Source organism: Malurus melanocephalus, unplaced genomic scaffold (assembly GCF_030028575.1).
Source record: "Malurus melanocephalus ecotype Western Australia unplaced genomic scaffold, MMel_1.1 scaffold_102, whole genome shotgun sequence".
Taxonomy (NCBI): domain Eukaryota; kingdom Metazoa; phylum Chordata; class Aves; order Passeriformes; family Maluridae; genus Malurus; species Malurus melanocephalus.
In genome coordinates this window covers 967,278-984,573 of record NW_026623334.1, presented here as the reverse complement: position 1 = coordinate 984,573, position 17,296 = coordinate 967,278, and the positions used below count along the sequence as shown (strand labels likewise).

Here is a 17,296-nt window from a genome sequence, read left to right as displayed (position 1 = left end):
TAATTAACAGACTTTTGATATCTGCTGTAGTTGAAGGGGAACGTGCAAAACACCAAAGGAATTACTTTGTTTGAAGGAAGCGAGTACCTTAATTACAGATCCAGATTTAAGATTCGTTCACTGTAGCATCAAAAGGCCGTGCTAAGACTTTTTTTTAAATCTATTTTCCTCAGGTAGACTGCAAAACCTGAGTTAAAAGCCTCTTTATGAAGATAAAAAGGTCTTGCTATTCAGTGTTAACATCATTCAGTCTTACATTTTTGCAAGTTTTGTCCAGTTTTCATAATTATTTTGGAAACTATTRTAAAATTTCATCTCTATCCTAGCACAATCTTTGTATTAGTGTTTAACAAAATTCAATGTATCTACCAGACTTAATTGTGTTCATTTTTATTGCTTACTATAGTTTATTTTCTTACTCTCTAGCACTAATTTGAAATTGGATAAACAAAAAACATTTGCAGGGAAAAAAACTGACCAATTTGCCCATTCTGGCAAGGACAGTGTCCCTCAAGCATGTACAACATGATTAACTGTTACAACGTGAATTCCAGACTGCTGCTCTCCAAGAGGGACAGCCACCCTACCAAGCATCTGAGAAGTTCAAAACTCCTCCAGTTTTTAAAAACATGAGCTTCAAAACCCTGGGAAAAAACTTATACATTTTAGATCTATATGTTCTTGACTCTACAACAATATGCTGCAAGGGGAATCTCGCAGGAAGGTACTCAGATTCCTTTGCATACACCTCAGCGTAACAGGGTGCTGCTGCTGCTTCAGTCAGCAAGCAGCACACCATGGAAGATCTGGGACAACAGCAGGAACCTTCTGCTTGAATCAAGCCTTTGCACTATCAACAAATTAGGGAAAGGGGGGGAAGCACAGATTTTGAAATGCTTCTCAAATCTGACATAATACATTTTGTCCCCCACCTTTYTTTCCACTGTCTGATGGATCATCAGCAGCAGTGTGCCAGGAATGCTCTTATTGCCTGATTCCAGAAGTCTGCTGCGTTTCAAGAAGCACAGGCACATTCCCTGCTCAGGTACACACAGCAGCAGGTGTTAAAGGTCTGTTATATTACAGTTTAGTAACCATGTAAGAAACAYAAATGCAATCCTTATCTTCCTCGCTGGTAAAGTCTGTTAACCTACTTAATCCACAGGAATGATGATATGTAGCTCAATTAAACAAGTGTATTCATAAGCCTTTACAGAAAACTCAGTTCTGTCCCCTGATGCTGTTTTCAAGTCTGTTTTATTCACTCTTTTGGATGACTATAAATAAGTGTTTCCACTATGGAAAAGAAAGTTAGCACAGTACATTTTCATGACTGGGGAGTGGATTTTTCTGAAGACACCTTCCAAAGGGCAAAAGCTTAGAAAAAACAACGTGAATGTTGAATTCAGTTCCATATAAAGTCCCTTGTAAAAATGAAAAAAAAATATAACCAACCAAAAAAAAAACCCCAAAAAAAGGAAAAGAAAAAAAGAAAAAAAAGTAAAGGAAAAACTGCAAGGCCCAGGATGATTTTATTGCTTTTCTTCAGTTTTTTCCTTGGTCTCTTTCTTCTCAGATTCTCTGCTCTCTTCCTTTACAGAAAGCTCTTCTAGTTTCTCAGCAACTTTATCAGCACTATCATTTTTGTCTGTGCCTGCTAAAAGATTGATTAGGAAAAGTGTTACATACAGGCAGTAATGGATTTTCCTGTTAGAAAGAGTAAAGAAGTAGAGRGTAAGGGGAATGAGGAGAGACAGCTGGTGTTGGACAAAAATAAAGACATTCTTCACTGACCACTGGAGTGACTCATTTCATTTCTCTTCCTCTGGTAACTACTTCAGATGTCAGAATTCAAGAAATACCACTCGTATGTTAATCACAACATGAGGGCTTAATCACAGGGACTGAGGAATGTGTAGTATCTGGCCAGCTGTGCTGCTACCAATAAAGCATCCACACACGTCCTTAGCTCCTTGTCATCGTAACCAAAAAGGCCAAGTCAAATTTCCCAGTTTGAAATGGAGGGATAGGAATTCTTAAAACTGGAAAATTCCAATCTAGGTATCTTGAAGAACACTGCAGACCACTGGCAGTCTGTACTTAAGCAAGAYAGAAGTGTTTATTTAATCTGGTGAGATACCTTGGCACACAGGAAATTCTACAAGGTGATGCAATAATCTATTAAATAGAGACTTGTGAACAACTTCATACAGATTAACAACTATAGAAAACATTAAATATTATACTTGCATATAATTTGTGGAATTTGTGAAAGAGACCTGGAAGGAAGAAGGAACAAAGAGCACTGTGACTGCAGAGTCTACAGTTCATCTGTGCACTATATGCCATAAATAMTTCCCTGGTAGCCTTTCCAAAGCAGGGATGTCCCAACAGCAACTGTAACAGCCCTCTATKGGAAAGAAGGCCATCGTCGCTCCTGTGAGCTCTTACTCTTGCAGACAGAAAAGCACCTGAACTGAAGGCAGCAGTTCAGCACAGAGTGAGTCTGCTGGAACACAGCACTCCAGAGTGCTGTAACCACTCATACAGGAAATGTGGTACCGAGTTACACCAAGACTACCTTACCTTTCTTTACTGTCTTGCCTACTTCATTCCTGCATTCTTCAAATTTTGCCTTGAATTTCTGTGCATCTGTTTCAGTGAAGATAAAAAATATTTTCATTACTTTTACCACCTCACAACATTGAATACTTCTAATCTTGACTAAAGATACTCGAGGAGAAGCTTTGTGTAAACAAAATTGGGAGGGACTTATGAAGTAATCTAGTAAATCACACAAGATGCAAAATTTTTCAATCACATGTCTGTGCAAAAGCAATTTATCTTCTTCAGCAAGTTTACAAAAGCAGCTTATTTTGCAAAATATTCAACTGTAATGCCAGCAGGAGGTGTTTTGTAGTGTTATTGCAACTCCCAGCTGTCTGTAGCCTAAAGGAATAGGAATATGATGTCAGAGACTGCTAATACAACTATCWGTATGCAAAAGACAGAAGATTAGCTTTGAACTACCATCCTTTCCAGTTATGTTATACCCTAAGAGTCTTCTACAGCCTGACCATAACTGGGGTTCTTGGCAGCAGCAAAGGAAGATAATGCCTGTTTCACCAGTACAACATTCAGATTYRATAATGCCTGTTTCACCAGTACAGCACTCAGATTCTCTACCCAAGGGCTATTCTTCACTACAAGAGCCAACAATGCATAATCTTCATTATGTTTTGGTCTAAGCCACCACTTGGTTCAATAACCATTCCAAGTGCTGACTGAATTCCAATAMTGCTCTACATAAGTAATACAAGTAACAAGAGATTAGGCAAGGACACCAGAACGACCAAGGAGCTACTAGCCTGGTATCCCAGTCTGGTCTGGCTGACCACTGGAGGTCACTGTTGCCCCACAGGAATTCTGAAGGCATTTGCAGCTAGAGGGAAGCCTGTGTATTGATTCTTTTTCAAGCATCTCAAACAGGAGAGACACCTGAAGGACAAACTGATGTCTGTTCACCTGTCATCTGCTTAGTCAGTACTGCAAAGGGCAAACAGGAAGAAAGGACTACTCCCTCAAGACAGAACATTCAATAAGCTGAACAGCCTCTACCAGAAAGGGGGAAAAGACTTTTCAGAAATGAGCAAATAATTACCCTTTAATTTCCTATTTGATTATGAAACAAGCACTAAGCAGATGGACCAGAAAGGTTTGTCTGGCTAAATAACATGACATTGGAGACCTAAGGCAAAGGAAAATTGCAAGATACACTAAGTTCRTCCAAATGTAGTCAAATCCATTAAATTTTAACATACACCACTACTTTATGATCCTCCTAGCATGTAGAGAGAAAAGGAGGCCAACACACAAAACTTGTGGGGCAAATGGTAAAGCAAGAAATGCAACACTTTTCATTTTGCTTCTTTAAAAAAAAATCCCCAGACCAACAACAAAACAGAACAACATAAACCCCCTCTGCCCCCAAACACTTTTTTGATTTAATCCTAGCTGATCCCTAACTAGAGTTACTGGTCTGGTACTAAATGGTATTCCAGAAAAACCCMCCAACTAGTTTGATGGGTCTGACTAGCACTTTTCACTGAGAGTTCCATTTAATCAAAACAAAAGATACTACATACTTCATTAAAAAAAAAACCAACTCAGATGTTCTGCTAATGCAGATGGATCAGAAATATCAGGTCAGGATGTACTTGTTTCTAGTGCAAAAATCTAATCTTAACTACAATTAAGCATCTGAATTAAATGAAAGTAAGCTGCAGGTGAGTCTCTTAACTGCCTTTAGTTTTATTCTAATTGGCATTGCACTTAGATGAAATGGCTTAGGTTAGAATAAGTGCCYAGGGCAGAAACCAAACAAATATTACTGCAGACCTAATTACTACAGAGTKTGTCAACAGATACAGTTAAGTGATTACCAGACTTTTCTCAGATAAAGAATTMATTAGCTAGCACTACCATGCAGGGATGAGATACAGCATGTGCTCAATAATGGYTGAGAGCAGTGTTGAGACAAGCAGGATAACAACAGTTTACAATCAGTGTAAGTACAATGCCAGTCCACTCACTCTCTGCATTTAGAAATCGGATTGCCAGAAGTTCGGGCTTGGGGCATTCATCTGCAAAGTCAGCGTGTGTGTTCCAGACCCATGCCCTGTCACTCCCAGCATTAGGCTTCAGCTCCATCAACGGTGTGACTGAAAGGAAAGCAATAAAAGATGTACAGACCACAACAGTATTTGTTTTCTACACCAGCCTCCATAAATCTCAGTGACAATGAGCTGTGATGGTTACATAAAGGACAGAAGTAACAGAATTATTCTGGGATAAATACAAGACAAAGGTGCCCATATATATTTTTCCTTACATTGTCAAATAAAATGATGCAAGACCATTACTGAGTGAGAGGATACTGGATTCACTACTGTTAGGAGAGAGATTTGCATTCAATTTTTGTTTAAAACTGTGATACTAAGAGATGCAGTTGTTGGCAGAATGTCACTGAGCACAGGCAAATGATTAAGGAGAAAAAGGCATCCAGACAGACAGACAACATTCATTTTGCTTTTGCATACCGAAACGACTACCAAAAATTAATCTTAAAAAGAACTATAACTCGATGACTAATTGAAGGTATCTCTCCCATCAGTTTAAAACTCTACAAGATATTACAGAATAATGCAGTGCTTCCAAGTGTACAMAGTATGTTCTCAATCTGCATGTTCCCCCCAGTAAAGGGGGCCCTTTCCCTCTAAGACACTGCAATTATTTCACCTGACTAACTGGAGAAGTTGAAATGTTACTTCCCACAGTACCTTACAACTTGGTACATTACAGACATGCAAAGTGTAAGCAGGGCCTTTTTTCTCCTTGGGTCCTGTTTAGTTCAGGAGAAATCTGAAGAGTTGACTCTGTTCCTTGCATTTTAAAACCAAGGGATCAAAATACATTTTGCTCCATTTAATGCTTTGCAAAAATAAGGAGTCCTTTTGTCTGAGTGTGAGTCAGCATAAATTCAATAAACAAATCTGTATCAAGAGCAGCTTTCCCAGGAAAAGAAACGAAACAACTTTTGACATGAATACTATAAATTCATCAATTCTGTCTTGCATTTGTGCAATATTTATTTCCCTAAACAAAAGATTTATTCCTGCTGGCTGGTGACTACACTGCTTTCATGTTTGCCATTCCATTTACTAAACATTTGTGTCCTCTGAACAGTCTGATTTTTGGTAGGATCTATCTGCCCAAGGAAACAAGCATTACTGAGGCTTCCATTAAGCTACTTCTTATTTAAAGTTACCTAAATGTAGTTTAACTCCACAGAGCACTATATACTCTTCATATAGAAATCTGAGTATCACCAAAGCAAGCAAAGCATCACCAAATTAGCCTACTTGTTCCAAGTYGTGCTGACTTTCAAGTCTGCCTTGCTCTTTAATGCTTTTTTAATTCAAAGAGGATTCTTTTTTGAATGAGTCAGCCCAATATAACACATTCATTTCAGTTTATTTCACAAGCAGAGAAAGGCAGACATAGATTAGCTCAGCACCCAGTTTCTGTTTTCTAATGGTTAAGGGATTGGTCCTAGCAACTCAAACATTTAGCTCAAAGTAGTACATTTTATTACATCATGTTTTTTTTCACTCTTTTACAAAAGCAAGCCAGCATACGTTAAATTCTTATCCCAACAGTATTAAATCCCACGTTTTCTACACTCCATTCATCATTAAAACACACACACACACACACACACACACACACACACACACAGAGGAAGCAATCACATAAATACCTGTCTATCACAGCTAAATTTTAAAGTGACTTTCGTCTATCAGACTCTGCAGGAAAAAGTCTCCAGCTTCCTTCCATTAATAAAAAATAACCCCTCATAGTTTTTGATGCCTGAAGCCTTGTAGGATGAGCAAAAGACAACCATACTTAAATTCTACATGCTTATTTTTTTCAAACAAGAATAAGTATAACGATGTATAACATACTGTAATGGTTTGCACAGATTTTTAGGGTTTTATCCCTTCGCATAAGGAGGCGAATTGTTCCCTTCTCCTTGTGTTTCAGGAGTTTCACATCACCAGTTCCTCGTTCTTTCCATTCTGGAAGGTCATTCTCAGATGCAAACCTGAAGAGCTTTGCTCGCCTTAGAGAACAGAAAATTTCATTAGCCTGCATGTCAAAATATTTATTAAAACACCCCACCTGACTGAACAGCACAGTTATTTTTAAAAGCCATACACAAGAACTATTCCTTTTATAAGATTCCTTGTTCTACTTCAACATACGCATTTAGAAACCGGTATGATAAATTAGAATCAAGTAATTAAATATTAGGAATTATGTAATTTCAACAAGTTCTGGACACTCTTAGGGGATGATAAACTTATTTGGCATAGGCAACCTTTTAAATTCAGGAAGTTAATTAAGAGCTTTTGCTTYAGCCAGAGCTCATCAYGCTACCYRTCAAAAACTGACCATCACTTCAGTTATTACCAGAATCTGTATAAGCAGAACTCAAATCTCTCTTCCAGATGAGCAATAACAYTCTGTGATTAAGTAAAAGCAGATTTTTTTAAACCTGTTTAAAGCAAGCACACCAGGTATCAAATTCAAARTACTTCTTAACCCTTTACACTACATTTTTCTTAGGCAGATCCAGCTATCCTGATCTGACAACCTAAGGATATAATTCTGTTGAAGACAACAGACAAGAACTGCCACTAATGCTCCAATATTATTTCAGTATCTGGTACATCACCCTTTATCCAGGAATGCATGGCAGCCACACCATATACATCTCATTTCTTTCTTCCCAAGACAATTGTTTTACATTCTGTGGTCACAATTTCAATAATTATTACCTAAGTTGCTATTTTCTTTTATGCTAAACAGTGCTAAAGTCAGATTTGTACTATCAATTCCCTTCTGTGGTTCAAGACTTCATTTTCCTGGGGCATTATCAATCACCTCCCACTCTGACATCAGAGTCAAGACCAACCAAGTTGGATTGCTAACAAGTTACTCAGCTTTTTATAAACACTGTCAAGTTTAAGCCTAATGAGCATTCAGATAATAAAGAGAAATATTCTACTTACATCTTAAAAAGCTCTTCCTCATCCTCTTCCAGAGTTTTAATTTCTTGCTCTGGAAGGGAAACTATGGGCTCAAACTGAGGGTCGTGGTTAGAATCATCTGCATTTTCAGTAGAATTATCATGCTCCTCATGAGCTTCCTGAAAAGAGAAAATACAAACTTGCTATGTACCCAAACAGTGAAGAACTCTTAYCTGTGTTTAAAATTAAAACATTTATGACTTTTCAGTAACTAGATCTTAGTAACCCTGTAACAGTAACAAATAATTATCATAGCTGAAAACAAGTGACTTGCACATCAACATACAGTTACACTAAGAAACAAAAAGGTGCTCATGAACTATTAAATATTTTAATCCTACCATTCATGAATTGTGCAGAGGCTTGGCCTTGGGGCAATAGCTCCTGGTTATGGAAAAATAATTTCTTCAACAATTTTTCAAACATGATGTGTTTTATGCTACTAAAGCCCTACTGTTTCTTAGTGCCTAATGACCCATTGTTAATGGGAAAAACAGAAAACCCACACAACATCAAAGCMACCGCCTAACCCAGCTTAAGGGACACATTACATCCCAAGCTCATCATTCTGTCTTAYAGATTAGAATCACCCACAGTCAGCACAGTCAAARRTATTTTGAGGCACAGCTGTAACACCAATGAAATAATTCAGGTTTCTTGCTTTAAGATTCCTCAAGRAACTCTAGGTCACAGGTAAATGCACAAAACAACACTTCTTATTTAAGTTCTTTAGGAACCTGTCAGAGCATTTGTTAAGCTTAAGAATGTTTTTTTACGAGGTGACTAGTAGGTAAATGATAAACATCTCTAGTACTTTATACATATGGACTGCTAAGAAGCACTAAGCATACAAGCCTAGGAGGGAGATTCATATGCAAGTTTAACAAAGCCACAAAACTGCTATCTCAGGTCAAAGGAATTGAGTCGGGTTTGGGATTTTTGTTGCTACTTGAGTAATAGAAAGGAAAAACCGTCTATACATGGAAGTTCTTTAAATAATATTTTTACTTTACAAATGGAAGAGCTCACTCTTACAGGTTCTATTCACAATGTCCTTTACGGAGCAGGTATACACCATGTGTGCATAAAGCAACTGGAATAAAGCAGTCTATTTTTACTAAATAGTAAACAAGAGAAAAAAAAGGAAGCAAGGGAAGATTAGGTTTAAAATGTTGCAAAAAAAAAAAAAATCCAATTGTATCAAAACGCAAGCTATCCCTAGTTTTATGTCCACGGTGTTCCAGCATGGAAAAAAAAAAGCAAGAAAGGTGTTACGTCACATCTGTTTCCAAAAAAAAATAGGAAAAGAAATGTTAGCCAAACTTTTATACATTGTCTCCTCCTGTGTAAGTAGCACATCCCGCCTGGTAACTCATCATGCGTTCTGCGCCTGAGCAATTAATTACAGAGACCTTGAGAAATGCACGATTCACAGCAGCCACATGCGAGAACGTGGATCCCGTTATCACGATACGATCCCGCCCAGCCGCGATACAAAGCACGTGGGGAACTGCCGGGGCAGGAGGGATCCGGCCACCAGGGCCGGGGGAGGGGCGGAAAGAGGGAGCACAAGAAGAAAGGAGGCAAAGGGGGAAAAGGACCACCCGAAAGAGTCCGGGTCGCTCGGGCTCCCTCAYACAGGGGAACTGCCGAGGCGGGCGGAGGGGCCGGCCCGAGCGGCCACACGTGCCGGGAGCGGCCGCAAACCCCCGGCCCCGCGGAGGCGGCCGCTCCAGCCCCCAGTGAGGCCCAGCGTCCATCCCCACTGGGCCCTGCCCGACCTCGGCTCCCCCCGCCCGCCTCAGCCCCCCCGCCCGGGCCCCACCTGTTTCCGTTACTCTCCCGCCCCGGTCCCCGCTGCCGCCCGCTCCCCCGCGCCGTTCCCAGCCCGGCCGTGGGCCCGCGGCCGCCCCTCACCACGGTGTCCGCCATGGGCCCGGTCGCCGCGCTCCGCTCGCCGCTTCCTGCCGCGCGCCCCGCCCGCCTTTACCTCATTCCCGCAGCCCGCGCCGCGCCGCCGCAAGGCACGATGGGAAACGCCCGCTCYCCCTCAGCCCCGCGCTCGCGCCCCGCCCCCGGCACCGGCAGAGAGCCGCCCGCCCCGGCCCCGTCACACCGATCCCGCACAGGCCTTCGGAACCGGCCCCGGGACCGGCCCTGTCACCGACCCCCGGGACCGATCGCCAGCACAGCCCCTCCCGCCCCCTCAGAAACGTTTTTGTTGTCCTGTTTCCCAGACGCTTTTCCCATCAGCCCCCGCGCCATGGCGGCGAGCGCGCGCTTCTCGGCCCAAGATGGCGACTGCGTGCGGGAAGGGGCGATGTGTGAGCTGCTGTTTTTATTATACTTAAGGGCCGCAGGTGTCCCCGGGCTCGCGGAGCGGCAGCGCTGAGGAACAGTGCTTAAATAACAACCAGATCGTTCCTGTGCCGTGGTTCTCGTCGCAGCGGTACGTCCGTGACGCCACGGCCCCGCCCCGGGAGGTGCGCGGGGTGGCTGAGGGCTGGCGGGACCATGGCGGAGGGACGCGAGTGCTGCGAGCCCGACTGTGACTCGGCTCCTGYGCCGGAGGCTGGAGATGGGGCTGAGCCGGACAGCCAGGCCGGGGAAGATTCCGCGGAGAGCCCCGACGTGTACAGATACATYAAAGGAGACCTGTTCACCTCCGAGATCTATAAAGTAGAGATACAGAACCTGCCCAAATACATCGGGTTTAATGACGTGAAAAAGTTCCTTGCCAAGTACGGGCTCAATCCTCACAAGATAAAACTCTTCGGGAAGCAGACGTTCGCCTTCGTAACGTTCAAGAGCGAGGAGGAGCGGGACAAGGCCATGCGGGTGCTGCACGGCGCGCTCTGGAAGAGCCGCCACCTCAGCGTGCGCCTGGCCAAGCCCAAAGCCGACCCCATCGCCAAGAAAAGGAAGCAAGGAGAGGATTCGGAGCAGGGAGAGGCGAAGCGGCCGGCTCCCTCCGAAGAGGAACCTCTGAGCAAGCGGATCGCGGATGTGGTGACCCCGCTGTGGAAYGTGCCCTACGAGGAGCAGCTGGCCCAAAAGAAGCAGGAGTGCGAGCAAGTGCTGCAGAAGCTGACAAAGTAATTCCTGTTTGTAACGTAATGTGTGCAAGACTTGGCCTTATGATGGGATGTAGCTAAATTCACAACAATTGATACCTCTAAACTGAAGTGAGTTAGAGGTAGGTGAAAACTCAGATCCCCTGTCAAAGTAATTACAAGATAATCCCGCRATGCTACAGCCTAAAAGCTGTTCCTTCTGACAAAACGTGCTTCTGATGTTCTTGGTCACGTTCAAAAGATTGCTGAATTAAGGGGAATTGGTTTTCAAATTTGTTGTTCCATAAGCAGAAGGATGTTTGTGYCCTTAAAAAAAAGGGCATTGTCAAATGGTGTAAGAGAGAATCAATCTGTAGAGATGACAAATTACTCCAAGGAGTTTCTCTTTTAAAATCCCCTCAAAATTTTATGCCTGGTCTTTGTAGATCAAAGTATCACTTCTGTCTCTAGCCTTGGATAAAACTGTTATTCTTTAACATGCATGGGTACATGGATAAATCCAGTGCATAACCATTATAACTACCTTTAACCTTWATTTTTTCAGGTTACAGCTCTTACATAAGGGGAGAGGGATTGCCTGTTAAAAAGTTCTGGAAGAAACACTCTTCCATGTGATAATCTGATGCTTTTTGGTGCCCTATACAAAAAAGAGCAAGACAAAAAAGAAGTCTTGTGCACCTCTTGACCTCAATTTTTCTAAATGTGTGCTTTACATTTTTTGTTTCTGATTTTGGCAGGGAAATAGGAAATAACAACAGAGCTTTATTACCCTGGTTGTTCCTGCAGAAGCAGAAGTTTAATAAATTATGTTGCCCAGTGGAGGGAGTGAAAGCATCGCCCTTACAGGTAACGTAATCTCAGGTAAAGTGTGGAACAGAGTTAATGAGCTGAGGGTTATGTTTATTATTTGGTCTTGGGAGAGAGTGGATAAACTGAGTATTCATCTTGTAATAAATGATGAATTTTAGATGCTGTTGCGTTTCATGTAAATGCTGTATGGAAATATTTACAGGAAACAGATAAATTGATAACTGGATTTTCTTTAGAATATGCTGTCCCTGCAAGCTTGTCTTGTAAATTAATACATTCCTTAACAGAGGCACTATTTTTCTTTTTAAATAAGGTTTACTAATACTTGATTTCATTGTTACTGTTAGTTCACACACATCAGAATCCATGAATATCTTCCATATGAGCTAAATATTCTGTTTCCATTTTCAAWTGCACTTAACCACATGAGATTTTGTTTCAGGAGAAACTTGGCATGTACAAATAAATGCTGTGTAAATATCTTACATAACTTTATTTTAAATCTAGACTGAATATCGCAACAAATGTGAGTTCTTGATTGGGATTGGTGTAAATCAAGAAGACAAAACTGTGGGTTGTCGTCTTGGCAAATATAAGGGTGGTACATGTGCTGTAGTGGAGCCATTTGATACTATTCACATTCCTGCTATTGCCAAAAAAGTAGTAAAAGCTTTCCAAGACTACATAAGGTGAGCATAAGTAAAGTGAGTTATCATAAAGGTTTTGATATCTTAATCAAAAATATTTATAGTGTTTGTTCTGAGCTTTAAGACCTAAGATATACCGGTCTCAAATTTTAGTGATTCTTTGTTTCCACCTTGTGCCTGGATCATGGGGTGTTTTTCCCTTGCTCCTGCTCAGCTGCTCAGAGATGGGGGGACAGGTACCAGCTGAACACAACTTTATTGCAAGCAGTGGGATGTGTAGGTCTGCAGTGAAAAGGTGTGTGTTACTCAGGWGCTTCTTCCACTAGTTGTAGAGAAATACTCAGAAATAACACTTGAAGAATTGAATAACCAAGGTCCATTGCTTCCTTGGATGAGGAGAACAATCATCCTACAGCAAGGAATAAACCAAAAGTTGTACATTTAAGGAAGAGTATTTTTTTAGAAAAAGGGATGATTTCTTTAATAAGTAGTTAAATCGTCAGAAATGGAAACCTCAGAAGAATCATGAAGATGGAAGGTCTGAACTTGGTATGAAGCAGAGAAGCTAATTCAAGCATTATGGAAAGTTATGTCATTCTCTCAGTGCAGTGTGAGGCTGCCTCTTGCCTCTCTGTGATTTTGCATGGGTTAAAATGGGAAAGAGGGCAGATTTTGCTTTGGGAGATACTACCCATTAGGCTTTCTTAGTTGAGATGTGGAARTCATTCTTTTCTTGACAAATCACTGTAGTCTCTGTACTTAACATTTTTCCCCATCACTTTGCACAGTGATCTTTTATTTCAATAAACTGTTTAATGTTATGCAAAAAAATAATGTCCTGTATAAGTAACTGAGCTTCTGCACATTGCAGGTCAACTCCTTACTCSGTGTACAGCCCCGAAACCTATGAAGGTCACTGGAAACAGCTCACGGTCCGGACCAGCCGCAGCGGCCACATCATGGCAATTGCTTATTTCAATCCTCAGGTATTTCACTTGATACGTAAAGTGCAGCCCAGACTTACAGCTTTAGAATGACTTAAAGTTGATTTTATGAATTGTGCATGCAAAAGAGAAATAGAAGAATTCCTTGGTGCAGTTTACCTTGSATCACTAATTCTATTTAGACTAATACGATACATGGAAATGAACAAGGAATTCACTAAATCGTATCTTGAAGTTACTAAAATAATTATTCTCTTTTCTTTCAAATGAAACCTTTAGAAACTGAGTAAAGAAGAGCTAGCCAACCTGAAAATCTCTCTGGCAAAATAYTTCACAGAAGGGATGGGAAAGAGCAGTGGTGTTACTTCTCTGTACTTTGTGGAGGAAGGACAGAGGTGAGKGCYTTAACTTTTCTTTGGGGGATTTTGRTGGTGGCWGGATTTTTGGTGTTTGCAAAAATGCAGTTAGCACTTTCACAGCATTGTTTTATCCATTTCATAGAAGCAGCAGCAGTTGCTACTAATTTGTTGAAGTTATTTACCTTTTCCACAAGAGAGTCCTGAAATTTCCCATTCTCTGGATAAAAGGCAGGTAGCATTTTAGTGGTTAGTCACTGCTGGCTGTCAAGCTGTGGAAGTGTTTGCTGCAGTAGATGAGTATTTACTATTAGCCAGTAACTTCTGCTTTCTTTCTTCCCTAAGTATGCGAATTTTTAATCTCTCTATCCTTCATAGAGCACAAGGCTCATACCATCCTCATCCAGAGCCAGTGTAGGTCGTACTGCGGACATGAGTGGAGTATTTGCAGACTGTGAGATATAAATGGCCAAGAAGAGTCTATAAGAGCAGATGATAAATGTTATTGCTTAGAATATAGCACTRCAATTTTTAGGATGACTAGCTTTGGTARATGTTGTAACAAACATGTTTGTTGTCTCCCCATTCCTYCTGTACCCCTAGGAAATCTCCCAATTTGGAAGACTTGCCTTTGGAGCATGTGGCTGGTGATAAGTACATATAYGAAGAACTCCTTGGCCTAAAATTTAGAATTTCTCCTCATGCATTTTTCCAAGTAAGTAAGGATGACACGAAACTGCTTATTTAACCCTTGAGCTTGACTAATGCTGTGGAACAAGATATTTGATACCTAGCCTTTTATATATTAGGTGTGATTAAAAACCAGTGAGTATTATGTTCGGCTGTAAAAGCAGTGAATAACTGTAAATTTGATGGGGGCACATGGAAGACAACCCTTTCTATTTAGAAGTTCATTATTCTTTTCCTCCTGTTTCATGGCAGCCTTTTTGTGACACTGAACATGCAACAGTATAGTTCAGGGGTTGTGTAGCACTGATTGTTTGCTTTTCCAAAACTTATTTCTGCCCTTCCAACACTTTAAATATGTTTGTAACTTACAATGATTTGATTTTTTGAAACAGGAAAACTGGCTTTACTAAGACTCATTAAAACATGTTTACTGTTTATGAAGAAGTAGATCTATTGGAAACTTAATTTCCCAGGTGAACACACAAGCTGCAGAAGTTTTGTACACTGCCATCGGGGAATGGGCACAACTGAGCCAAGAGAGCACTGTGCTGGACATCTGTTGTGGGACAGGAACCATTGGGATTTCTTTGGCAAAGGTCAGCAATTTCTCTTCTGGATAGAAGCCACTTTATACCTATTTTTAGTTGTGGGTACAGGGAAGGAAAATATCTGATGTATGTGAAATGCAACAGATTATATCGTAATTTTTTTAATTAATTTCTAATTGAACCACCTGCAGCTACTTTACCACATCATTATGAAAGCTCATCCTTGTGTTCAGCAGCCTAGGTACCAGTCAAAGTCCCCGTTATGCTATGAATGATGGTTAAATTCACACATACATACCACAGAGGGATCTTTTTCCTTTGATTCTACAGAAAGTGAAGAAGGTAATTGGAATTGAGCTCTGCCAAGAAGCTGTGCAGGATGCCAAGGCAAATGCCCAGATAAATGGTGAGTTAAGCTGAAATGCTAAGGCCTTTGTTAAGGAGTAGTTGTASAGCCAGTTGTTCTTTACCTTATCTAAGCAGCCTGGAATTACATGTTGTTGATAGTGATCTTGTCCGGTTTAAACACTTAATCGCTCTTGAAAACAAATACCTCTGTAGCCTACCAGATCAATTTTCCAGTTGAACAGCTTTTTTTTCTTGAAAAGTAAAACATTTATTTCAGTGTAAAATTGAGATGMAACTGCAGTTAACTCTTCTAAAGAAAATATTAACATAGTCAGTTTTTGTGGGATTTTTGCTTTAGTCCAGTTAATAGAAGATGCTCAAAGTACTGTTGTTTAAGTGAAGTTAACAGTGATTGTTTAAATTACACAGATTTCGGGGTAGACTAAATAATTTGTAKTTTCTGAGGTGTTAGAACTTAATATCTAAGGTGAAGAACTTAAAGATGTTTTGACTAAACAGGTATTCTCATATTTTCTTTTTACTTACAGAACTGAGTAATATTGAATTTTATTGTGGGAAGGCAGAAGATATTGTTCCTTCCCTAATGAACAGTTTAGCTCCTCAGAACCTGATCACGATTGTAGATCCACCGCGAGCAGGGCTGCGTAAGTTCACCAATTAAGGTTTAAGTCTGTTCTCTTAATGGGTGTTGGGTGGGAAACMTAAGAAAACACCATTGTGATAAATTATGTGGATGCTTCAGGTGTAGCGTGAAGCAACTGCACWTTGCAGCAGTCTTGTTCATGCTGGAGTATAACCTGGCATTTTTCTGTGAGGCTCTTGCTGCACACAGAACCAGTGAACAGCTGTCTTGTTTTTGATCACCCAGACTCTAAGGTAATTCTTGCCCTTAGAAGAGCTGAACATYTGAAGAAGCTCATCTATGTCTCCTGTAATCCCAGAGCAGCAATGAATAACTTTGTGGAGTAAGTGTTTCTTGAATTAAGTTGACTGAGTAGACGTGGTAAGAAGAAAAATATTTATTTTTTGAARAGGGGGGACCATTGCTGGATTTTTATTTGTAAGCCATGTTCCTTGAGGCTTACCTTTCACCAGAAACAGCTGGGAGCTGCTGCAGCTGGTTTGGAATGGTAYTGCCAAATACACAAGTCATAATGGATATTCTGGGGGTAGTGAATAACCCTATGAAGGAATTAAGGCTTGGGGAAGGAAAACCTCGCTGAGTAGCAGTGATGATGAGTGTACTAAAATACTAATACATTTCTTCATCCCCTTCTTTCCCTTTCGTGTCAAGCCTGTGCCGGGCCCCTTCCAACAGGGTGAAAGGAGCCTCTTTCCGCCCCGTTAGAGCCATGGCTGTGGATCTGTTCCCTCAGACCAGGCACTGTGAGTTACTGATCTTCTTTGAGAGGGTGGAGTACGCCAACGGCAGCTCTGCAGCAGCAGCACCTGCTGCAARCGAGGGCACAGCAGCAACGTGTGGCTCTGAGGGCATGGATGGCATCAGCCCCTCGGACAGGGATGGGAGCCAGGCAGCTGCTGGMCCTGGGGACACTGCAGTCCAAGAGAGGGGGTCACCTTAACTCCTGAGAGACACTTTGCAGAAACGACTTCTGCTTGTTAATTGCATCAGTAATATCATCTCTGTAACATCCAGGTAATAAATCTCTGAACAACAGAATAGTTCCAAGGCTTCCAAGTTATTTCATCATCCTAGTTTGAGTTAAMTTTTATTATCAAAGAATTGCAGAAGGGGGTGTGGTGGAAGAGACCTTAATGATCATCTCATAATCACCCCTCTGCCATGGGCAGGGACACCTTCCACTCAACCAGGTTGCTCAGAGCCCCATCGAACCTGGGCTTGAACATTTCCACGGACAGGATAATTACATATGATTAGGCCAAATCCTGCTTTGCTCTTCCTGCCTCTGTACATATATATGAATATATACACATATATATATCTACACACACACACACACAATTCCTAGAGCAGGTCAACTTGTTAAAGGGACCTGTCAGTATGTCATTCAGGTCTGCCCCGTGTCCAAACTGTGCCGTGTTTTTTCAGTAAACAAGTAAAGGTGTAGCARCCTTAACCCTTCCATAAATCATTGACTTGCTACACCTTCACTAGGAAGTTAAAAACTCAGTTTAATAAAATAATAAAAATTATTATTTTTCCACAGTTTTATTTACTTTCCAC

The 17,296-nt window shown here is 41.1% G+C and overlaps 2 protein-coding genes across 2 annotated transcripts; one reads left to right on the top strand and one right to left on the bottom strand.

The window, feature by feature from the left end:
* Positions 1-1,501: 1,501 nt before the first annotated feature.
* On the bottom strand, positions 1,502-9,653 carry RANBP1 (RAN binding protein 1). Its single transcript, XM_057369070.1, has 6 exons — positions 9,570-9,653; positions 7,635-7,771; positions 6,525-6,682; positions 4,593-4,721; positions 2,587-2,652; positions 1,502-1,657 (listed from the first exon to the last, which is right to left on the bottom strand). Exons 1-6 carry the CDS (start codon positions 9,582-9,584, stop codon positions 1,533-1,535), a joined length of 630 nt encoding a protein of 209 aa, XP_057225053.1. The 5' UTR covers positions 9,585-9,653; the 3' UTR covers positions 1,502-1,532.
* A 90-nt stretch (positions 9,654-9,743) lies between these two features.
* TRMT2A (tRNA methyltransferase 2 homolog A) lies at positions 9,744-17,238 on the top strand. Its single transcript, XM_057369071.1, has 11 exons — positions 9,744-10,747; positions 11,464-11,572; positions 12,044-12,225; positions 13,055-13,169; positions 13,407-13,522; positions 14,087-14,198; positions 14,647-14,769; positions 15,052-15,127; positions 15,618-15,734; positions 15,959-16,055; positions 16,385-17,238. Exons 1-11 carry the CDS (start codon positions 10,167-10,169, stop codon positions 16,671-16,673), a joined length of 1,917 nt encoding a protein of 638 aa, XP_057225054.1. The 5' UTR covers positions 9,744-10,166; the 3' UTR covers positions 16,674-17,238.
* Positions 17,239-17,296: the final 58 nt, after the last annotated feature.

Bases quoted from the DNA above. Each gene is read 5' to 3' on its own strand.
- RANBP1 (XM_057369070.1), bottom strand. The intron at 6,683-7,634 runs GTAAGTAGAATA...CTGTTCTCTAAG, and splicing joins GAGGAAGAGCTTTTTAAGAT to GCGAGCAAAGCTCTTCAGGT. The intron at 4,722-6,524 runs GTATGTTATACA...CTTTCCTTTCAG, and splicing joins AATCTGTGCAAACCATTACA to TCACACCGTTGATGGAGCTG.